At 40.3% G+C, this 25,402-nt stretch overlaps 1 protein-coding gene across 1 annotated transcript in view; it reads left to right on the top strand.

Annotated features, from left to right (window-relative positions):
- The window catches only part of palm2akap2 (PALM2 and AKAP2 fusion), a 66,555-nt gene that overhangs the window by 29,136 nt on the left and 12,017 nt on the right, over nucleotides 1-25,402 (top strand). The window contains 4 exon segments of the mRNA XM_010771606.1: nucleotides 758-872; nucleotides 1,703-1,736; nucleotides 2,836-3,834; nucleotides 10,227-10,312. Of these exon segments, the coding sequence (XP_010769908.1) occupies nucleotides 758-872; nucleotides 1,703-1,736; nucleotides 2,836-3,834; nucleotides 10,227-10,312 (1,234 nt within the window).

Raw genomic sequence — 25,402 nt, 5'->3', positions numbered from 1 at the left:
ACATCACACATTCGTAGTTAAGTGTTGATGCGTTTGTAAAAAATGTTTGTTAAAGCTTAGAAATTAGAGCCAAAAAAACAAGGTTTTCTAACAAACGTTAAAGACACAATCTTGGATTATTTTTTCTTTATTTAAAAAAAACCTCCTGTTTACAATTGGTGTTTTGAAAACTTGTTGAACTGCTTACTCAAACAGTCCTGTAAGAACAAACTTTACCAGTGCTTATTCACGGCCACTGATGCTGATATGAGCCATATTGAATCTGGAGTACGTTGGGAAGTCCGACTTTTTGCCGCATTGTTATGAACCGTTAATATCTCTTTTACACGCATAGGCTCACACACACTGACGCACAAATTCCTCTGGTCCCACAGGAGTGTATATTGAAGTATTGTGAGTGCTGGCAGTGAGTGAGGAAGCGACCCTGGTCCTCCTCCCAGACTGCTTCCTAGTATTGTTGCTACATCCATCTCTTAAAATTCCATGTGAGCATGCATGCATGTGTGTGTGCATAGGCGTAGTTGAGGTTCATTTTGCGGGGATATGTGACTTAGAAAAAATCGGTTGTATGGACATTCCCTGGAGAAAATGTGCAGTCTGCTTGAAAACACTTAATCCGGATTTAGGTAATAAGAAAAGACACATATTGATATGAACCACTCACTCAATCAGGATACACTGAATAACTAGACCGCATTAATAACTGTTGTCGTCATATATATAACTTTAATCCTCCTATATTTTTGTGTTTTTGCAGGCTGGAATCTGAAATCGGTACACTGGAGAGCGAAGAGTCACAGATCTCCGCCAAAGAGCAGGTTCTACGACAACGTCTGAAAGAGACGGAGCGCTCCATAGAAGACCTGCAGAAGGTATGACAACATGAACTGTCCCGAAACTTCAATGAGCTTCTGGGGATGCATTAACTACCGGTAGTCGGTTCTGACATCAAAGTTGTGTAACATCTCGTCCAATTATTGCGATCTGTTACTAGTTTAATTACACCATAATTGCAGTGGAGGTTTTTGACGCTCATTAAAAGCGTTTTTGTGAGAGCAAATGAAAAAACATGAAGTCTTGTAAAGACTCTGCTGCTAATTAAAAACACCAGTGTGCTAGGTAGTACACATGAGAAGAATGAATGAACTCTGTGTTTACAAAACAGAGCAGAACATCTTTAATTATATTATAAAGAAAACCTTGAAAGTGAACTTGGACTCATGTTGCTGCAAATACTGAATGTTGCAGCACTGTTGTCATTACCATTTTCTTTTAGAACACAACTCATTATTTAAAAGAGTTATCACAGGATATTTGATGTAATCAAGCAGTTTTATTAAAATCACAGAACAAAAAATTGAGAAGAAAAGACAGAGATTACGAAAATATAGAAATTGAATTGTTGGTTCATTTTAGTTACTAGGGTTAGGGTTAGCAGATTGGAGATTCTACTCCTGGTAGGCAGCGGGCATTTGTAAACTTACAAAAACTAAAAACCAATAAAAGCAACGTTTTTTTACTTGACTCAGTTAAAATACTATAATTATTCAATAATCAGCCTTGTGAGCGCAGGCATATGCCGTTCATCTCAAAATGGTATTAACTTGTCTACCATTCATTTTCATTAAATAAAGCCTTTAATACCAACATTTTAAAAAACTCTCTGATGACTCACATTGGTTTTCTCCTTTCTGTCTTTCAGAGTCTGATGGCACAGGGTGGAGGTATTACACACACACAAAAGACACACACAAACACACACACACAAAAGACACACACAAACACACACACACACACACACACACACACACACACACACACACACACACACACACACACACACACACACACACAGACGCTCACACAAATTGAGTCAAATTTCATAATGACACACACTTAACCAGGGAAACAAAAACTTTATATTGGACATTATGGGTTGGATCCATATATGATTAGAATGTGTGTTATCTGCAGGTAAGGTATAACTTTTAAACAGGACTACAATTCAGATTTGTATTAAATAGGTTATTATTAATAAGCATTAGTTCTAATCTCTGTAACAGTACTCATATATTTTTTTGTTTGTATAGTTATATATAGCTATACAGAGTTAAAAATGTATTACTTTAGTTGTGGACTTTACATAATTTCTACTCCATTATATAGATATAATTATTATGTCTTTATTTGTTTAGAATTTAACCAAACAAGGTGTTAAGTACTTTGGAAAAATACATTAGAACAAATAAAAAATCGAAACAACCGTAGGAAATATACTTACAATGATAAGAGCTAATTATAGTGTTAAGAAAGCCAAAACAGTACAAAATATATATTTTTAAGTATTAAAAATAACAACAGAGAGGTTACCAATCAGTCATGTTATGATAGTCAACGGTTCATTATCCTACATGTGTGTTTCATTGTGTTTGGGGCTGCTGACTTTGCAATGAGCTCGGCTTTCAGGGCAGCGTAATGAAGTTAGACACTTGTTTATGATTGCAGTAAGATAGACAAGAGGGTAAGAACAAAGTAACCTGATGTATGATTATTATTATTTTAATATACCTTTATTATCACTACATGAAGTGTCGTTTGTCAAAAGTGACCATGTGAGGACTAAAGCTCAAGTACTTTTCTTGTAATTTCCTACATTTTTAGCCGTCTTTATAGAAGGCAATTACCATATTCTAGTTGTCACTACTATAACTAGATATTTTGGTGTACTAAATGCACATAATACCTATAGTTTGCAAGGTAGTTCCATCACCATTTGTCTTTTGCTAACAGAATATATAACCGTTTGATAAACTGCAATATAAGTTTCTCATTCAGAGATCACTGTGTCCCCATCCTCATGCTTCACTCCCTCCACTTTTTCCTCCCAACATCCCTCACCCTCTCCACTGGTTCCTTCCCACCCCCTCACCTTTACCTCCAACCCCACTCCCTTCTGCATCAACCCCTCCTCCCCAATCCCTTCCCCCCCTCCCCTCCTAACAGCAATGTTTGCCATGGAGATCAACGTGCAGCACGACCCGACGACCGGCGAGCAGCGCATCCTGTCGTCCAATCGCGTGAGCCCGCTGGATGCGGCGTCGCGCGGCGTCAAAGTCTACGACGACGGCAGGAAGGTGGTCTACGAGGTCACATCCTCCGGGGGCGTGTCCACCAGCAACATGATGGAGAACGGGTGGAGCTCCGCGCAGGTGGACCAGCTGATCCAGAGAGCAGCCAGGCCGGGGTCTCAAGGAGGCGAGGGCGACAGGGGCAAGGTGACGGTGACCCCCGCCGCCCCGCAGGCCTACATCTCCCCCGCAGATACTGACGACCTGTCTCCACCCTCCTGCGCTCCGCCCTCCGTTCCTTCGAGCCCGCCCGCCCAGGTGACCCTCCAGAGGGAGCCTCAGCTCGGCATGATGCCCCCTTCTGCTCCCATCACCACCCAGCCCGCCTCCTCCGCCCACCCCGGTGGTGAGTTCAGCTCGCTGCTCCAGGCCAGCACAGAGCACCCGATCACCATGGTGTTCCTCGGCTACCAGGACGTGGAGGACACAAGCGAGAGCAGGAGGCTGCTGGGATTCGACGGCACCGTGAAGGCCGAGGTGGTGCTCATCGACGAAGACGACGAGAAGTCTCTGCGGGAGAAGACGGTCACCGACATGTCCATCATCGACGGCACGGCGGCCGACCTGGTGTCGGGGCGGCCGGCCACGTCAGAGGGCGCCAGCACGGAACTGTCATCCGACGGCCATGACCCCGACAGCGCCTCCTCGCCCCCCGCCAACCCCGACGCCAACACGGCCCCCCTGCCAGGCCTCACCCCCGCCACAGGTACAGACAAGAGGAAACGCTGCGAGTGCTGCATCCTCATGTGACTGAATCTTCTCCCTCTTCCAACCCTTTTATTATTACCCACAACACCCCCTCTCTTCTCCTCTGTCTCTGGATGGTTACTAACAGAAGCCCCACCTTCTTCCTCCTCTTCCTCTGGACTCTGATCGGCTGGCACACACATGCACGCACATACGCTCTCGTCTGACCTTTGACTTTTTACTCAGTTACGTTATGACCTCTACATCTCTGCTCTTTCATTACCCTACTGTCTCCTCAGATGACTCAATTACAATTAAGCTGTTGTCACTTTTGTATATCACCGGTAAACAGACCTTCAAATTAGTTGTTGACAAACAGCTTAAACCAGGTAAAATTATATAACAACTCTCAGTGGACCATCACTCAGAATACAGCGGTGTCTAACAATCAACTAGGTCATCACCTCTAAATAAGCCAGTGTATAAAACATTGAAAAAGGTAGACACAGTCTCAGTAATATCCCACTCCCTTTTCTGTAAATTCTCCCCTGTTGTCTCCAAACACAACACACCCTCAAACAAAACCACCCCCCCACTCCCTTGTACTGTCTCTCTCTGACCCGGGGGAGGAGGGTACTTGTTGCCTTGGTTTCTTTACGTGCCTCTTCATTCTTCCTGACAAAAAAAAAATAGAGAAAATTTAAAGTTTTCTATTAGGTTTCATTTCGGTTTGCTGTTGCTATCTGATTTTTTTCTATTGTTTTGAAATGTAAAAGGCCATTGAATTGTTGGGACGCCTGTTTCCGTGGGAAACTGAAGTTTTTTGACATTGTAGTTAGCAGTAACAAGACTCTTTCTCTCTGTCGTTTTTTTATCCATTAACTCCAGCTATTCCACTGCTGAGGCCATTTCCTCCTATTCTAGCACTTCCTAACTCAGCAGCCAATAAGAAGCAGTGGAACACCTTTTGGCAGCCAGTAGGATCTATACAGCCAACGTTTACCAGTGTGTCTAAAGGCTACAGAGCACAGGAAACTAATGGCAGCTTAATGAGTACACTGGCAGCAAAGGAACATGTATTTCCGCCTATGAAAACAAACATGGATTACTACCACTAACAGTAGGGCACAAAGTTTGGAATAATAAATATTATTGAGCACTACCACAATACTCAATGACAGCCGTGCTCATGGGAATTATCGTGTTCATGTTCATCTTTTTGTCCAGAAGGCAAAGAGAGATCCATTGTAGTCTTACCAATTCAAAGACACGGAAAACACTGCCAGCTCATGCTGTAGTCACCGACCAGGCCCTCGTTTACAAGGCTGCTGCAAATAATGTGGCCTGGGTGTGGTAATAACATCAAATATATATATATATTACACTGTAGGTCATTTACTTGGCTGGTTTTCAGAAGAAGCCCTCAAAAGCGGTAATCATCCTCATTCTGTTGAATGATAATGGACGCTGTGTAAAAGATTTTGGTTTCATTTACAAGTGTCTTTGATGTTTTAGAGGATGGCAATGCTCAATAGGCATCTAAGGAATTGCTACACTTTGCCATTTTGCCCTACTGTAGAAATGGCTGTCTTTAGTGTGCGATCAATAAATGTATATGGGCCAGATATGTGATTGAAAAAGAAGCCTGCACATTTATAAAGACGTTAGAGGCTCTTTAGATCCAAACAATGTGATTTGGTGTTGTTTGTAAATCACAACAAAACCTTTTTATTCAGAGGGCAGAACTTCTCTTCTCTACGCAGCCAATGTGTTTGACTGCATTACTGGCCCTGGAAATACAGTAAAGAACACAACATCTCTCTATGCACTGTGTACTAACTCTACGGAGGCCCTGAGAGGCAAGTGAGAAAAAAATGCTAGTATGATCTAAAAAATGTTTTGTCCTTAGTTTGAATTGGGTTTTGCGAGGATTCTTTCCTTAACATTTTTTTCATCTGTGAAACGGGTGCATAATAAAAAATGATTCAAAAAAATGTAAAACTCTGATCGGAAAAAATATGTTCCCACCACTTTTGAAAAAACGTAATTACAAATATTATACTGACAAACCCTTTATTCACCTGTTCTATAATCATTAACACAGTAGAAACTTATTTATTAGATCAAACTTATGAAATAGATCCACAGAGTTATTTTACTCACTTGCATTTATTGGCTTCCGTATGACTCTGAAAGAAAATGAAAGCAAGAAACAATATTTCTTGGCAACAAATGGTACATGTCCAGCATTGAAAGGTCTCTGGGTGAATCAGTGGTATCTTCACATGGCTCTGTGCACAGCAAAACAGTCCCACCACTGAACTGTCAATGCAGAACTTGTATGCCGGCCTCCAAAACATACAAGCTTTAGTGTGATTGGCCACTGCTGCTGTCAGTCAGTCCAGCTGGCTGTGTGATTGGCCACCATGCAGGGCCCTCCGGGGTCTAGTTTCTTGTGTAGATAAAGAATGTAAATATGCTATATTCTATTTAGTGATTTTATTTTCCACATCTATATAGAGATCTAGAGATAAATACTGATTTATTATGGGTACTAGACATTGTTCTAATGTCCTACGATGCCATATGATGACTGTATGAGTGCACAAACACGAGCGTTGTATATTTTCATTCTTCTAACTTCACTGCTTTGCTGTGTGTGTATTCTCACAATTAACCCCCACACAACGTTTCCACCCTCATCTGACCACCACCGGCTTCTCTGAACTCTTGGCGGCTGCTACCATTTCCACAAGTGTTTTGGTTGGCCTCTAACGCATCTGAGGATCTTAATGCAGTGGTAGGATCTTAAATAACCACACCATTTGATTTGCATGGTAGCCTATTAACTACAAACCATTGAATTCACATTACTTCTGAACCTTTTCCAAAGCAAACCACACGTTTTTTACTGTTTACATTGTGGCAGCCATTGGTTTCCATTGATTTCCATTGATTAAGGTGAAGTTACTTAACTGGAATTGCTTGAGACAATTCATATTCACAAAGTTTTTAAATAGCAATGGTTAAAATTAATGGGAAAATTACAATTTCATCAACAAAAAAATGAAGCTAACAAATGTCGCCATATGGTTATTCTGAGCAGTTTGTCTCAGTTATTTTAACCTGATTAACTTTAGTAAGCTATTCTGTGTCCCACATTGGCCAAATAATATTCATTGCATGACTGTTTGGGTTTTAAAAGATTGAGGAGGCTATGCAGAGAAGCATTATTTTCCCCATGGTTTGACTTAAAGAAGCACTTACAGTCACGAAAAAGAAATCACAACCCCAAAAACACATTCAAAGGAAAAGAGAGTAAGGCTTAGTTCAAGTTAATGAAGCCAGTTAACCCGTGTTGGTGTGTGTGGGTGCGTGTTTTTTGGTGTAACGCGATGAGCTGTACGCGCACAACAGACTGGATGAGTTTACCAGCCCCACTGCCACTTCTGCAGTACTCCTCTGACTCTGTAGGGGTCTCTCTTTTTCTTGTTTGCCTGCCCTCACGGTTGTATGGACTGTTAAAACAAAAAGGAGCCATTTTCTATTGTTCAAACTTCTCTCTCTCTGACTCTCTCACGCTCTCTCTCTCTGATGTCTGTATCCTCTCTCTATCTTTGGTCAATAAAGCTGAGTTTCTCCAGTGCCCTCCTGCCGTCTCTTGCTTGTTGTTCTTTCCATCTGTCCCTAACATTCACTTTTTCATTGGCTGCTGACAAAGAGACCACAAGCTGTCCTTACTGCACCCCTATCTGTTATAATTCCCACTGCCACTAACAAGCAAACACACACATTCATGGTTTTTCTCCAGAATATTTTATAAAGGTCCCAAAAGACAAAGGTAAGGCTTTCAATAATAGTTTTTTAAGCAGCACCACCAACTCACTCTTACATTTTTTTTTTTTTTTGTGTTAATGCCCAAAACAATGAATACAACTTTTTAATGTCATTTACCAACTAGACCAAGACTAAAGCTCCATTCATAGTGAGTTCAGATGAGAGTTCAAATAATGCAATAAATAAGGAGGCCTAAAGAGTCAAATGAGAATACAAATCCTGGTGATCAAAGAGGTGACGGTAATGTAATTTGAATACACTGAATATACGTATCTGATGTTTAGGCTGCTTGGAGAAATGAGAACATCTGAAAGAAAACACAAAAGCTTTTTTTATACCAGTTCTCCCAAGGTACAAACAATGTCATGATTAGTCAACAAAAAAAATCTCACTTGCCTTTTAGGGCTTGAAAACCGGCTAAATAAAACATTAAAAGAATGCAGACAATTTCAAGACATTCCAGTTTAATTTGATGTAGCCTGATAAGAAACAACCATGAGATTGAATAGCTCTCTTTCAGTATGGCTAGCCACAGCTCAAGAGAAATGGCTCTAATATTACTGCAACATTCCTGATGGGAATCATACTGTGTCCATGACAGCTTATGAGTTTACACAAAAAATATGGAGTGGGCAGAAGCAAAGGGGGGTATTGACTTTTAGATAAGAGAAGAAAGGGAAGTGGTGCTATGGGAAAATACGGTTAGCTAAACTACATACATAGATAGCTGATCAGACTACATAAACCTCCATGCTTTAGTTTTGCAGGAGCCCTGAGGCACCCCCCTGGTATCAATAGTAGGTACTGCAAGAAGTAATCTCCCTGCATGCTCAATCATATTACTTTCCTGATAATTCCACTTCAGTGAAAAGGAAGAACAACATGGAAAAACACACGAAAGCACTAGATATGTTTTGCATGAGATTTTGAAAAGCGCACTGCATGATAAGAAGTATAGATACACTTTTAAAACATATGGTGTTTGTGTTTCATCTTTCCTGCTTATATCTTGGCCTGGGTGTTATTATTTAAAAGTCCACATGTTCTGGATAGGGCATCGACACAAATGTGACGCACACTTCCCCAGAAGACACAATACAAGGTGATAAATGATTATATTACAGACGTCATGACAACCGGCATCTGAAAACAGAACTAATACACACAGGACACACAGTGTTTTCCCTCACAGAGGATGGGTGTGTTTTCCGTGATAAAACGCAGTAATTGATTTATCTTAAGACAATGACAGCCTACAGTACTTATTACACCCTGTCACACACTCACACATGATAGGATGATAATAGACGTGTCAATGGTGGAAAACTTGTCCATGCCTCATAACATTGTGATGACCACATGTACTCAGCAGCACTGGTTAAACCCTGGTTTGTAACGTTGCACATGATTTTTGGGTCAAACTGTATCTTTAAAACAAAAGTATAGATGATTTAAAGCAACAATGAAATAATGCACACACTTTTTTGAGGCAGCAAATGAAGATGACACAAGATAATCTGAATGATTAAAATTTCATTTCCTGTTTCCACTGATGATGCTACTAATACTACTGCTTACACTACAGCATAACTTATACTAATACCATTGCCAAAACTCTAATTTCTATTCAAGTACTTCCCTTAAAGAGTACAAATAACACATGTATAGGCATTATAAATTAAGCTGCAAGGATAACTCTGCTTATGGTTAAAGTAAGTATTCATGCTAAAATGTCAGACATTTTGATTTTGAGACTCAATTATGAAGAATTCCTGCTTTTCTTTTTATTTATATCATATTAAACTAAATATATTTGGGGTATGGACTGACAAAACAAAATGTGATTAGGTGTTTTTATTATGATGTATGTAATTATTTAATACTATTACTTAAGCAGCATTTTAATGTTGAGTAGTTTTGTGTACATTGATTATATGTTTTGTATATAAAAAATTTATCTGCAAAGAACTGCTTAGCTACTCTAGCTGACAACTTCATCTAATGGAGTAAAAAGTAAGTATTTTCCTCTCATGTATAGTAAAGTAAAATGATAAAATAGCAGCAAATTAAAATCCTACACATGCATTAAATACTATAAGAGTACAGTATTGTATATAGTACAATATTGTATAGTATATTATATATTTGAGTATATATATACATATATATAAATATATAGTTACTTTCTATCACTGGCCCCACCGTTGCTACAAAGTACTCTGATTTAAATTGATATTTTCTTTAACAGTGTTATGAGGTTACTTTTGCAACAGGGGCACTGAAACAGCAAAGAGTCTTCAAATGAGAGAAAAATAATCAGAGTGCAGTGAAGAATTAGGATTTATTATCAGTGCTGTGTGCACAGTTGCTCTGGTTGCATTCAAAAATAATTCACACAGTTAAAAAGGAGCAGAGGATCCACCATAAAATAATGTGTTCATTGCATGCATCATAGCTGATAACTATACATTGTCAGAAGCATACTGCTTGCCTAAAAGATCGCCCACAGGTGCAAATACAATTATCCAAAAAAGATGACAATGGTGACAATAACTCTAATTTTGTCTATCATAGGCTACGGAAAAACATCAGGGGTTACCTTGACAACAGCAAATGGGAACCAAGCTGCCATTCCGACCATGCACCCTCACACCGCCATGGTGAGTAATTTGTATCTGTGTGAGTGTGTTTTTATCCCTATCAAAGGTCACAATTACATGAATAAGTGGCTCCACCGGGTCACTAACGGCCCTGAAACCTTTCATAATGTGAGGAGGGACTATTATTTTGTTTCTCCTTTACACAGGCTTCAAAGCAACAATTTTGAATATAAATGTTTGGGCTTTTTTTCTCCTATTCTTCTTATACCTCATGGGAATACACAAATGGAGTTCTGCTCACCTGGAAACATCTGTGCCATACAGGTTCTTTTACATTTTAGATCGAATATAGGCTGATTAATTTGAAATTCAAGCAAGACATGTTTAGGGAAAGTGGGCAGATCACGAAAACAAATCCCCAGAGAATTCTGAAAATCTCTGAAAATCCAGGGTTGATATCTTCTGCTATTTAGTTGACAACATCTAGTTCAAGACAAACATGACATCACCATTAATAAAAAACAAATTACACAATTCTCATATCTGAGGATAGATTACATAGCAGAATGTGCTGTTAATGTGATTGCATATGACTAACCATTGGGTTTTGTCCCTGTAGATTGCGCTCTCTTGCACAAAGTACTGTACTGTACGTGCTTCCAGATATTGTTTGTGCTGAACCTCACATCTGCTATTGGGCGGCATGTTTGGAATGCCTTTCAGTCACATTGTCTCCTTTCTACAGGTGCAGAGTTGTTCTGCAGTGGGATACGTCCCACTACAGTGTCTCTATCAAATGTTTAAAACTATCCATTAAATATTTACGGCAGTACATTTAATATGATTTTACTGAACTTTGTGGCATCTCTCATCTCTAATGGGAACTTATGATTCTGGCGTACTGCATGTTGCATTTAAAGTGACTTACTGTACTTACTGTACATTTTTATCTACTATGGTATTACTTTTAATATGATACTGTATTATTAAAGAGAGTTAAATATGCTCATAAAGGGTGGTGTATTTTGAATTGATAATGAGAATAGTAACACTTATAAACCATATTCTGTCTTTGTGTTGTATGTATTACTTCAGGAGCAGTAACAATACTCTAATATAAAATAAGAAAACTAAAAAGACACTCCATTGCCAGAGTTTGTTAGTATCAAAAGCAAAGTATATTACTAATTGTGCAGAATGGCTGTTTAAGTGTTACTATTCTATTACTGTTGCAAATCATAATAACTAATTCAAGAAGCATTACACTTCTTATTAAATGATAGTGTTTTGTTTAAATGTAGTAAATGTAGCGGGCTAAATGGAACAACATTTTCCTTAAAGGGGTACTTCAGCAATTTAGTATTACACCTCTATAAAACTGGGGGCCTTATTAGACAGATTGAAAATAGAATTGTCAAATTGTGTGCAGCAGAGGCAGAAATATTGTCAATTGTAGCTCCAGTATCAGTTCCACACCTGAAAAACACTGGATCCTACACTTCCCAAGATGCAAGTTGTGGAGTACTTTAATGCAATGGAGCAGCATGAGGTGATATCATAAACATACTTGTATCCATGTTATCTTAAAGAGTACTTATGTGCAGTTCAGGAGTACATTGAGCTAGCTTACACCACCAATGCCTGTTCTGTAGAGTTCTGAGTATGTTTTTGTTTTTCTGAAAATGCCACCTGAACACATTTATCTGAGGGGAGGCAGAGCTGGAAGTGGGGGGAGACAGGCACAGAGAGGTGGGGAGACAGAGAGGTGGGGTACAGAAATTTGGGGGGTGCTGGCTGGGCTGCAGTCAGATTGTTGTGCCGCTGAATAAATGAATGAAAGGCAGCACGGCGGTAACCTGATCTGTCCGGGTCGGTCTCATTGTGCTTGGCTCGAGCTCGCGCTGGTGGCTCGCTCTCTGATTGTCTCTGGAACGGGACAGAAAACACTCCTGGGACCTCGCAAGCGCTGCATTATTCAGAGCGCGTGCCTAAAAAAAAAAAGAGAGAGAGAGGAAGAGAGAAGAGTAGAGGGAGAAGGGAACCACTGGTTGGAAAAGCTGGCGCGTAAAAAGAGCTCAATGTCATCCCAGTCGCAGTTTGCAGTTACCGTTATTACGTGCAGTTGAGAGCTCGCGACTATCCGTTTTTACACTTCTCCTGTCCGCGTGTTCCGCTACCGTCTTCCCAGGGTGAACGCTGAAGAAGTAGACCGAAGAAGAAGCAGCGGTCAGCAGGTCGGTTACGCCTCCACCGTTAAAACCTAATCCCGGTTATTAGCAGTTTGAGTCTGTTGCAAGGAGCTCCAGGATATCAACGCTTCGCTCACATCACAGGTAGATGGAATTAACACAGAAGTAATGCTGAAAACATGACTAAAATGTGTTTTAACTTAAGTTTCGGTTGCACAGAAAACTCATATTCAATGGAGTATCTTATGAGTGGGTCTATGAGCTTTGTTTTGCATGCTGGTGGTGTCATGGGTTAGATTATGCATGTGTTTCTATATAAGTGAACGTGTCCTGGTTAACAGAGAAGGAGCCTGTAATTACTCTGATTGGCTTTAAAGTGGCGAGGACAAAGGATACTGCACCCTGCTCTCCTAAGAAACACTCAAAGGAGGTTAGTGGACCAGACTGCAGTGGTCTCTAGTTCTCTCTGTGGGCTCCTCCCCCTCCTCTGCATCACTTTAACCTAGTTATAGGAATGACCTTAACCTGCTTTTCTCCATCCTCATGCTGAATGACTTGGCAGAGACATAGAGGCAAGCATATTGGTGCTGCTACTTGTTATGCTCCTCACCAAACTCCATTATAACGTTGCTCTTTTGTTGAGCACTCGCATTGATTTTGTCCGCTTTAGTTACCCATCATTTCTCATCATGAAGGCTCATTATGCAGTGTTCATTTTAGAATGCAAGCATTCCCTTGGTCTTGTTTTTTTACAACCACAACACAGAGCCAAGTGGCAAGGCTCACAATTTCAGCCTTCAAATAACTCATGTTTGTAGGCATTTTGAATATAACATTAATGTGTTAACGTTGAGGCAGCCACGAGTGCTTGTATGCCCCAGAGTTGCTGTTATAAACCCAAAAGAGACATCTGGCGCATGTTCAGCGGAATCCACCTGGAACCAGACTTTGTTGTTCCAGATTTGCTTGACAAGTTTTTAGCTTTTTTTCTTTTCCTGCAGCTGTTGCCAAGCAACTTGCTATTCTTTGATTGCAGACTTTGACAATATTTAATGAGGGATGGACATTGTCATGTAGGATGTAATTGGCTAATGTGGGTGTGGTTGTTTTTTCTCCCTTTTGGTGCTCGACCAGAGGCTTCCATATCTTCACCAGGGATTACATTTAATCATTTTGTCAAGAGGTGGAAATAACTTCCCTTGTCCCTGTTTTAACATAATGTCCAATCATGCTCATTGATTCTACTTCACTGAAAATGTTGTGACATTTTGACTGAGGGCAGGTGACTACTACAATATGAAATGGGTGATGTATGCTCAAGAAATCAGGCATCTCTCTTTGAAACATTCTTACAGTCGTAAGATGTGTGTTAGATCAACCTTTTAGGTCTATTTTTCAAGCATCCCCACAATTGTATCTATAAATAATCCACTGAAGTGATTCTCATCGGATTTGATTGGAGGGTTTAGTCTGTTTTTGTTGTCCACACTGTATTGAAAATAGCTCATCATCCATACTGTTTGGTCATCATTTGAATTTACTAGCTGATTCTGGAAATACACAGCAGAGCAGCAAACTGCCAATTCATTCAAATCTTTGCCAATGCCTCTGCTGGGCCAAGGGAAAGAACAAAAACTGCCAGCTCTCTAATTAGATAGCGCAGTCAATGATAAGAAGTGCCACGTTCTGAATGTCCCATTGACACTGTGTGTGTGTGTGTGTGTTTGTGTGTGTGTGTGTGTGTGTGTGTGTGTGTGTGTGTGTGTGTGTGTGTGTGTGTGTGTGTGTGTGTGTGTGTGTGTGTGTGTGTGTGTGTGTGTGTGTGTTCTGTCTTCATCCTCCGAACCCCTCCCTTTTCCTAGAAAACACACACACACACACATAATCACAGGTCGCATAACAGCCTTGTGTGGTAGATGATGCTAAAGCTTGGTCAGCCAGGAGTACACAGGAGATGGAAATGGGAATGAGGTACTGAACAATGAGTGCAAGGAGAGATAAAGGGCGGTGCAGGTGTGTGTGTGTGTCGGGGTGGGGGTGGTGAGTGTAAGGCAAGGGAGGGAAAACGTGAGGAAGGGAGGTGGAGAAGGGTGCTGCCAGGAGGAAGTCTGTTCAGCATCACACGGCTCCAAGTGTTGTTGACATTAACTAGCCGATGGCCTCTCAATGGCCGATCTGTTGATGGGCCTCCACTGGCTGACTTCCAGGAAGAGAGTGATACACCGCCTTTTGTTATTGGATGAAGTCCCAAACGTTACAGTTAAATCAGCGCTGTTCACATGGACTCAGTGTCGTTGATGTGGTTGGAGTCTGAGCACACAATGTGGACATGCTGTGTCCTCCCTCAGTTCACATCTAATGAGTGTGTTGTCAGCTGACAATGAGAGGACAACAGGACAGAAAAGAAGAAGGAAAAGAGTCTGGTGTGTTTGTCATTGGGAATCATGTGAGGGGCCCTTGGGCCAGCTATTAGACTGAGCCTTGAAAAAGGTTTTTCCCAGCATTTAAACAAAGCCGCCTCATGTTTTTGCATGTCTGTAGCTGGGATTGTAAGTAGTTCCTTGAGCTGTGAATGGCACTCAGTGGCTATTTTAGTGTGTCCCACAGGGAATGGATGACAGCTTAAAGTGATCATGGGAGGAACAGAAGTGTCTGTGTGTCTACTTAAGTGCTTCTGGTTTATTTGTTCTCATATCTTCTTTGATCATTTTGCAAAAGAAAATAAGAGGAGGGATGCATGTTCAAAGAAATAAAAGAAGTTTTTAAAAGTTTCAAAGATTATTTTATAGTAGTCTTAGGCTGTTTAAAAGTTTGGATTTATAAAATGAAACGATTTCTCATGCCATATGAAAAGGAAACAACGATGGAGTCCATCTGGGACTTGGATGATTGCTTTGTTTCGGTATTAAATAAGAGTTGGTTATGTTTTTTCCTGATAAGAATACTGAATTGGCATCTTGTTTTGATTTCGTTATGTGCTATATTTTGTCACAGAAGCTACAGTAGGAAAGTCAACTCATCATTAGTCAAAGTCTCAAAGCGATTGTGTAGATGGATTGGTCTCATCCACGCCTGTCGCTATTTTTTTGTTGGAATTTATTGTTACTCCGGCAAAACAAGATAACTTTCTCAATCTTAACTCTGTCTGCAAAGCTTTGATTAGCTTAGCTATTTTTGATTTGGTGCTTCCACCGCAAGGAAACAAGGGTTACTGCTTCTATAGAATGTCGAGGATTATGTCACTTTGAAAATGAATAATATTCAGCACCTACCAAGGTCAAAGACGTTTTTTTTGTCATATTCCATCTTCTATCAAAGTATTTCATTAAATGTTTAGTATTTGTATTCCAGAGAGGAAGAGAATAAGGGGATGCAGGAAACACAACAATACATTCCAGCTTTGTGATGGCCCCCATCACACAACCCCCCCCACCCACTATTGTCTGCAACATCCACCGACTATTGTTATACTTTGCAACAGAAGTCAATCGTTTCACACAAAGCCAAGCACAAACCACCTGCTAGCTTAAATAGCATGTTACCAAGGCATACACACACAGACAATGAAAATGCAGGCACAAATACAAAGATTAGGGTAAAATGACTTTGAGCAGAAGATTTCCAATTGAAAGAACACGCAAGAAACACTTTGATTAAATTAGCACAGGCTATCTGTAGTTTCGGCAAGTCAGGAGGGACGTTGACCTCTAATGTCAGGGCTTCATTTCATAACACAGTGCTGTGTTTGGGTGTTGAAAGTCTCTTTATCACATTCCAGTGTATCAGAGGAATGTCAGATTGCTTCTTGAGCTTCGGGTGGTACAGATGGTGTTAGGAGGGCTTCAGGAAGGCGTAGTCTATTGGAGTGTTGTCATTTCTTAATCCATCAAATACTCGTTGACGCTCAACATCGCCGCATTTTAAGGAAGGGAGGTCAGTTTGGTCAAATTCTTTATGGGTTCAAGAATTTAAGAAATTAGATTTATGGTTGAGGTTGACCCTGATTAGTATATGTCTAAGGGAAATGACTATCAAATAATGTAGGATCTTTACTGCCAGATCTGCAGAGGCACTACAGAATGAAGAGATACTCCTGCGCGGACCACAAGGATCACATTTGCTCTCTCAGCTGGATGAAATACACTTAAAGATGTTCATGAAAGGTTGTTTGGAGGAATCAGTTCGTGAAACAGAAGAAGAGAGGGTAGCATGTGTAAACGAGGGGGTATCAATCAGAAGATTTCAACACTTCATCACAAAATAACTCCTGGAATGTGCTAGACGTCACACAATCTGAAGGGAGTTTTCCTTGGAGGTTAGCTAAAGGCTAGTGCTTGGATGTTGGGTGCAGATCAACACGATGTGAGTAACAGTTATAAAGGTGAAGTGGCAAAGATTAAGCTTTGGATCTGAAATCAATCGAAGATCTTTGCAAGCATGGGAAGAAAAACATGATGTTTTGTCATTTGTTATTTAATCGCTTTGTTTGATATGCTCTGCAGGAAGGAGGGAATCAGTTGTGGCGTTTTGTTGATACAGCGGTAAAATGTCAACAAGGACTACATTTCATTTAAAGATCATAAATCTTGCTTCTGTTCATGTCGTCCTGACTTTCTGGTTGTGTTTGCTTTCTTAGAATACACACAAAAGAAATCCACTGAGATTGGTGATGACCACAAAATGGTTGCAGTATTTCAGGATTATTCTGTATCCATGATATTCATATTGAAGTCAGAAAATAGCACAGATGGGCAAACATATAATCCAAACAAACTGGGGAATATTGTCAGTCTCAGGCATGTTTGTTGTTACCAGGCTGTTGTCTTCCTGTGTGAATCCTCCTTCCTCCTGCTGTCTAAATAAGGCAAGCGTAATGATGAACTAGTTTCCTGATATAGACGGGTGATTAACCCTCTTCTCCTCTCAGTATGAGTTAGAGCTAGTTAATGCGATAAGCTAACACTAGGAAGAGGTTAAGTCTCTAAGGACAACAGTGTTAAAATATGCCTTAGCCTTTAATGTGCCGCTCAGGCTGGGTCATCTACAGCCTCGCAGCATGGGATGCTACTTCTTGAGAAAGGTCCATTTGTTACATGAACAATCAATTCGTATCAAGGAAGAGGGCATTGCTAATGACTAACAGTGTCTGGAAGAAATCCTTATAACTTCACCATAATAATAATAATAATAATAATAATGTATAGTTTTACTAGTGAATGTCTCTTTGTGTTTGACTGGATTATTGAGTTCTCACTTTTCTTTTTTTAATTTAAATTTGGAGCTATTACTATAAATCTTGTTAGCATTAGCTTGAAATGATAATGTGCTGCATATGCTGCAACTAGCTAGCTTGTCTTTTTGGTGTCATAGCTCTTTAAACACAGCTAGCTGCTATGCAGTGGCGGCGCTGAAGCACCCCCCCCAGGATAGCCATAGCACCCCCGATAAATGTATGTGTGTTCTTTTTTTATGTGTGAAATCCATAATTTGAAAATGATTGATTCGAAAATAATATTCTACAGTACAGTACAAGTAGCCTACTTCTGGGTCTCTGTGTTTCATTCAAGCTCTGCTCTGTTTGTGTGTGTGGCACGAGCCATTTTGTGTGCGTGCACGAGCGAGAGAGAGCGCACACTGGTACCGGAGATCGTTGTGGTTAGCATCTGGTGCTAGCTACGCTAACGGATATAAGGAGCTTTTTCAACAACAAGGTGGAGGGAGAACTCTCTCCTGTCAGACTGAGAGGCTCAGATAACCTCAGCTCAGGTGAAGTAACTGTCGGACTCTCGGTGTTTAGATAGTTAACTTTAGTCTAATCTCAGTGGGTCTCAAAACGGTTTGGTCACGATTAATGTAAATAAGTATTTCTGAGGCACACGTTTATATGATCATTATAGGTATAAAAAAATAAGAGCATAAATGAAAAACAGGTATGAAATACTATATGACAATAAAACAAGAATACAGTTTAAAAGGGTGATTTGTAAAATATCCATAAAGAAATTATCGAGCCTTCATTGTAACAGTCGCGGGTACACTGTGTATGTGCGTGCGGGGATTGTTGCAGTAGAAAATTCAGCTGTAGCGCCCGGGACATTAATGGGAAACCCTAAATGTTTGAGCACCCTCTATGAAACGTCAAGCTACCCCACAGCACCCCCAAAAGAAAATCTCTGGCGCCACCACTGCTGCTATGAGTGAGACTGACTGAGCCGTGATGTAAGCCACCAATCTAATTAAACTCCTCAGTGTATTAAAGGCCATGTTTACTTTAAACTGCTGAGTTAACTGTTTGCAACATAACATCAACAGTTATGGGAGGTGCCCATAGCCACACTAATGTGTGATTGGCTAATGATGGTAATGATTATGCAGATTAAACAACCAAGAGATAAACGCATTGCCAGCAAAAGAGCCTGCAGCACGCATTTGAGAGATGTTTTTGGTAAGGGGACCCAGAAACCAGTATGTGTGAAACTGCAAAAAGCCACTTTATATTCATTATACCAAGTTTATGTGACACTAACGGCCTCTTTTCACCCGAGATAAAATCCACAAGAACGCTTACATGTTAGCTTGCCTGGCTTCAGATCTTAATTTCATTCAGACCCTTTGGCCCAATGGCCTTGCTGTGTGGTCTCATCTGAGAGTCCTGTGGGACAAAATACCAAAATGGAGCTGCTTCATGCTGGGAAAGGATTACAATGATTTGCTCCGTGGCTTTTTCTCCACTCACAAGCTCACATACACACACAGCAACAAGAACGACCACATCCTCTCAAACCTAAAACTCAGCCTTCCTTGTGTCCCTTTCTCCTTATTTCCTGCACAATCATCCTGTGACCTGTGATTCGGATTTTCCATCTGATTCCGTAGAGGCTCATTACTTATTTTCAGTTTCAGTTTTGAGATAACTTACATTATTTTCTGGCTTCTTAAGGAGTAAAGATTCATGAATTCAGGCTACACATGGTGCTTTTGCCTATAAGAATGGAGCCATCATTCAATGAAGGGCGGTTTATTGAATTGTCATATTCAATGTGTGTATGTCTGTGTTAGTTGATAAAGAACAAAGGGAATGGTATTTGACAACAAGCGCTGCGCATGCTTGATTAACAGCAGGGGAAAGAGGGAATGTTACATAACCAAGGAAGGGGACTCAATTGTCATTGATGCTATGACAATGCATCCTGAAAAAGTTTTGTCACAAGATTTTCTTTGTCCAACCAAATATGGTTAATCACAGATAACACGACAGAGAAACCTTTTAAGCACAATTGCACAAGTATTTAATTGTAGATGGGAATTAAAAAAAATATTCTAGTGTGGGTGCAAATAGCAAATAAGAGGGTTGCTCGCTGTTTTTAAAATACTATTTTAAATTAAATTCCTTTAAAACTGAATATTATTACACTGGCTAAACTTAACACTGAAAATAGAAGAGTAACACTTTCTGTATTCAAGTGTGTATCTTTCACTAAACTAAAAATAAGTCAATTGCCTTGTTAACCCATCTTTAAACACACTAAAACCAGCTCGTTACTCCTTTCATTGTAACGATGACCATCTTTTTGTTGAAATAAACCCCTTTATTTACCAAGTAAGAAGGCTCTACAAATTGTGAGCAGCAGTTCTTGCTCATTGTTTGGAGGCAGAAATTCCATTAGCAAAATGGCAAGAATTAGCCAAAAAAAAACAACCAGAGATGTCCTCAGCCAATCAGCAATAGCAGTCATAGTTTTTTCAAACTGGTCAACCTTAGTTCAAGTGGCCTGTGTAATATCTAACCATGTTACTCCTCATTTAAAATGTCTGGTCCATTTTGTTGGTTTTGCACTAATCAAATGAACACATTCCCCTTCATGGCTGTTTTTTGGTCAGTGAATGACTTGTGGTAAAACGATTTACAGTCACTCATTTTTTTTTATAATAATCAATGTCTTGCTTTGTAGCTGTGTATGATCAGCAGTGTAGTTCAAGGATTTCAGGTTTTTTATTGTCTTTCTGCATCATAGGGCTCTTCAACCAAATAGCCGGGACCGTTACAGTAGAACAAAATGCCAAAACAAGCTCACTTGTGCATAATTATAGTGCATTTATTTTAAATGTGCAACAGCTGGAATGTATAAAGAAACAAAAACGATGGTGAATTTAACATCCGATAATATTGCCGTCATCTTTCAAATGTTGACTCCACTGTTACTGGGTTAGTCCGTCTTAGTTCATCCATTTTATTTCGCTTTAACCAACCATCAGCCAGGAGCTTTCTGGGTAGTGGAATAGCCTTAATATGTTCTAGTTGTAATCTCGAGCAATCTGTTGCCAAATGATGCGTTTTACTTTTAACATGATAAGGAGGACCTTTGCAATGCATAAGGAATGGTCAAACAGAGCTTATCTTGCCACAATGACTGACTCCCTGTCACATAATATGCACACAGTGCACCATTTCACTGGGCAGCCAGCCCTGCAAAGTACAGCTTGTTTTTACTGTCACAGTGTGAATTATTATTATTATACACACAGTCATGGGCTCCAGTTAGAGAAACAATATTCAGTGTTTGTACTCAGGCCAAGAAATAACTATCTTTAGTGTTACTGCAAACTCTGAAGTTTCCCCTGTGTTGTGTCCTAGTTAGTCCTCGGACTGTTGACCTGGCTCTGCTTCTGGAGAGCGGTCGGTCACACAGTACAGACCGTTCTGGTTAAGAGGAGCCCTCTGAGTGAGCATCTAAGTGTGTGTGTGTGTGTGTGTGTGTGTGTGTGTGTGTGTGTGTGTGTGTGTGTGTGTGTGTGTGTGTGTGTGTGTGTGTGTGTGTGTGTGTGTGTGTGTGTGTGTGTGTGTGTGGAGCGCAGCATTAGTATTCAGCCTTGAGAGTCTCACAAGCGGCTGTAGGGCCCTTTGTTGCCGTTTCTTGAAGGGGTCTTAGGGGGTTTGGGGACGGTTTTGTGTGAGCGGAGTCATGAGGGGCTTGGAAAAGGACACAAATAGCTGCCATCAGTCCAGACACGCAGAGCAGTCCTCTGTAACACTCAAAAGTCAAAAGGCTCCTTAACATGATTTCAGTGTGGTTGTTGTTCCAAGCTCTCTGCCAATCGGTAGGTGGACATCCTTTTTATTTAGTTTTTGTTTGCATGATGTCATCAGGGAGCTTCTTAAACAGGGATGGACAATGCTTTATTGAGAATGCACTGCTTGGCTGTGAACCATTTACTTACTCACAAGACCTTGTTTGGGGGTGTGGATGTTATTTGAATGCTGGCTGCTAACAGCTAGCCACCCGTTATGCTAAGCATGCCTTGTATTATATACACAATGCCTTTCTTACGTCTATTTTGTGTTGACTTGGCTGATTTAGTTTCTCTAAGACTCTTTGCCAGATCTTGACCTCAGTGAACTATTAGTTTGTGATTGTGTCTGTGTTGTCCTGCAGGTGGCCTTTGGTTTGTTGGTTTATTTCCTGTGTTGAGCACTATTTCCATGGATACAAGTTGGTGCAGCTTCCTGGTTTCCTGTTTGGATAACCTGTGCGCCGTGATAGGCTTTTATCCAATCATTTGCTTCCTTTTCTTCGCAGCATCATTTGTTTAAAGTGTCCACCGCCCATCTTTAAATAAATTCTCACTATCTCCGTCACGCAGCAAGACTTGAGTGCTTTTAAAATAGCTGTGTGGATCTTTGAGGGTGTCACTCTTCCTTTCCTTTCTTTCTTTGTGTGAAAGTGGTTCCTTTTTAATAGTATTTTACAATGTGAAAATACACTTGATGATTTACACTTTTCTCCTCAACGCAGAAATCATTATGACCCCTTCCTTCTTATTCTGGAAATGTCAAATGTTTCCTTGATATTCACGATAATCCGGTTATATACTGGTTTGAAGAGAGAAATAGTTTTGTTCGGCTTTTGAACCATGCCTAATTTTAAGATGTGTAGCACTGGTACACCTTCCATTGAAAAAGTTATTTCACAAAATTAGAAAAAGTTTTAAAATACCAATGCATGAGGATTTATATTCGCAACATTTGTCTTAACTAATTAAACAAGACTTTATCTCAACAACACTAAAGAACTCTCATCCCATGTCAGCATTGTACATTTTGGCTAAAATTGGCTTTTTCATTATTTTAAGAATAATAATATCTTCTTCTCTCTACAGGGGACATTTGTGAAGCTTATGACTAAAGTGCTACTATTTAAAGTTGAATAACCAACTGAACTCACCCATCTAATGCTTTACTAAAAGTCTGTGTTTGACTTGCAATGTGAAGTTGGATTATTTCTTTCCCATATTGTATGAACAAATGTATGATTTAAATCGAAACACACAGACTGTTTACCCTGGCTGGAGCCAAGCCTACTCACTGAAACAGAAAAAAAACGGATCTACATGTTTTTACTTTACAATATGGTTGTGTGACTTTGGACATGTGTGTTTGTGGCATGCTGCGATTAAAGTGTGTCATTAGTTCTGTCTCTGACCAATCACAATCATCCCCCATGATATGAGACTGCTCTGGGCACTTCTCCTTATTGATTGGATGACCCAGATTGCAATTGCATGTGGACACGCACATGAACAACTAAATATACTCCTGTCTTTCTCAGTCTCTCATCCGTCTTTCTTTTATCTTCTGACAGAGTTTCTTTTAATCTTTCACAGCTTGTTCTTTTCTGGACCCTCTAGCCGTTAGCTCTTACTTTATAAACCATCATAATGACCATCACAAGTCTCTCTGTGTGTTACTACCCATGCAGGAGTTATACCCCTCAGTGCAATAATTGGGTTACTGTCCTAATTTTCTGTGACCAATTTCATCATATAGCTCAGTGTTATTTTTAGCCTGGAAACTCACAGAGAAGATTTGTCATTTTAAACAGGCACCTTAAAATAGACCAGGTTGTTAGGGATTTGCTGGAGTGGCACATCACAGATTGAATTTCTTTATTTTGTGTCAATATGTTATCACAGTCAGTTTGTCACAGCTGTCTGGCAGGACGCTCAGCTGTTAATGGGCGCACACTGGCTTTAGCTGCCTTCCTCTGCTGCTACAGAGCAGGAGAACCTCTCTGACCTCTGGACCACACTGCTGCTCTCAACCCACTCCCCTGATTTGAATCAATATTCAATTAAAATAACATTATCTGGGACTTTAAAGCTTAAGTTGAGTCTGATTGTTCAAAGAAAAGTATTGTCTTTCAATCCATATTTGAACCTTTAAGAAAATAAATGTTGAAATGTGATTTAATTGAATCCCTGGAATTTAAAGAAGACGTTGATTTATAGCGCTTGTGCTTTTTGTGGTCATTGTCTGACAAAGTCCCTCCATGTGTACGACACCTGGTTCAGTTTCATGTTGTTTGCGCTAGCTCACCTTTTCACAGCAGTGAGGAGGCACCTAGCTAGAGCAATGTGAATGTCCAAGTATCCTGCCAAACACTTCAGTAAAACTGCTTTGACGTATGCTTATTAGCCTTTTATTGCATGAGTCCTTATAGCGCTAATTGCTGGAATGCATTCTGACACCAGTACCTCTCTGATAGCACCGTCCTCCATGATTTAGCAGCCACTGACACAATGTTGCTAATTGCCCTTGTAAATTTGAGGAAAGTGTTTCCAGTGCGTCTTGATGTAGTGCTTGTGAGCAGAGAAAGTGAACCATGACTCGGGTCAGATGTAGTTTCCACCGGCCTGATCCTATGACCCGACAGGTACACACACACACACACACACACAGACACACACACACACACACACACACACACACACACACACACACACACACACACTTAGCCCATGACATCACAGCTTACCGAGCGGCCGGCAGGAATGTTACTGAGAAAGGAGAGGCTTTGTGGAGGAGAGGAAAGAGACGGGAGGGGAGGAAAAGGAGGAGAAGAAGAGGAGGAAAAGGCTTGGCCAGGGAAAAGTCCGGCACTCCCACTATCTGGAACAGGACAGGCCGGGGCTGGGCTGGAGGGAACAGAGCAGAATAGGAAAACGGATAATAAAATAAGTCACATATATTTATAGTAGAATTACCGTTATAGAGCAAAACGGAAACATTACCAAATGGATTTACAGATATTACTGAGCTAGAGCAGATCAGAAGGTGAGTACCAAACATTTTCAACTCTATTGGGGTTGTGTGAGAGTTTTGTTTCGCTGTTTAAGCTTTGAACTCCTGTATTTACTGATATATTTAGCGCTGTGCTGGGTCAAGATACTCACAAACATGTTGTTTATTAGAAAATCATGTGATCTTCAAGAATAGGGCAAATGGTTGAATAGAAATACAAAAAACTACTTTTTATTATGGTTTTCATTTTTTTTTTTTTGCTTGATTTGAGGACTAACAGAGCTAGAAAACTCAAAGGAAAAGTGTCAGAATAGATACAAACACACTCAAACAGGCATGTTGTAGTAGATAAAGTATTGATTTAAAAGTTTAGAAATCTGTTGTGGCATAGGTTGTCTTTTATAACATAATGTTGTGAAATCTGACCTGCACACTTTGGCCTGAGGACCCCATTAAGTCCTGTCTTCTGGAATCTGTTGTCAATTTAGCCAAGTTCAGTTAGCCACAACTCTTATTCAACACCTCCAAACTGTCTTTAGTGGACTCAGTCTGAAATCATGAATAAGTGCCAGATATCACTGCTCTGCCTGGGCTGTTAGGATCTGAGAACACCATGCTTAACCGACAGCAGGCTCCAGTTACCACACAGGATCAAATTCAGCCAGGAAACAGAGCCAGGAACACTGACTGCTCTGGGTTACACAGGTGCTCAGTGTGTGTGTGTGTGTGTGTGTGTGTGTGTACTGAGGACATTCATCATCAGGCTTTCGTTTTCACATTTGCCATGTGCTCTGGGCTAGGTACAGCGTGTGTTAATAAAAGATGATGACGTGATATCAAAGGCATAGTTAAAGTGTTTCTGTGATACGTCAAGGATGTGTG

This window comes from Notothenia coriiceps, unplaced genomic scaffold (assembly GCF_000735185.1).
Source record: "Notothenia coriiceps isolate Sejong01 unplaced genomic scaffold, NC01 NC01_scaffold00010100, whole genome shotgun sequence".
In the NCBI taxonomy this organism is placed as follows: domain Eukaryota; kingdom Metazoa; phylum Chordata; class Actinopteri; order Perciformes; family Nototheniidae; genus Notothenia; species Notothenia coriiceps.
The sequence above is the reverse complement of the archived record's forward strand: the minus strand, read 5'-3'. Positions and strand labels throughout refer to the sequence as shown.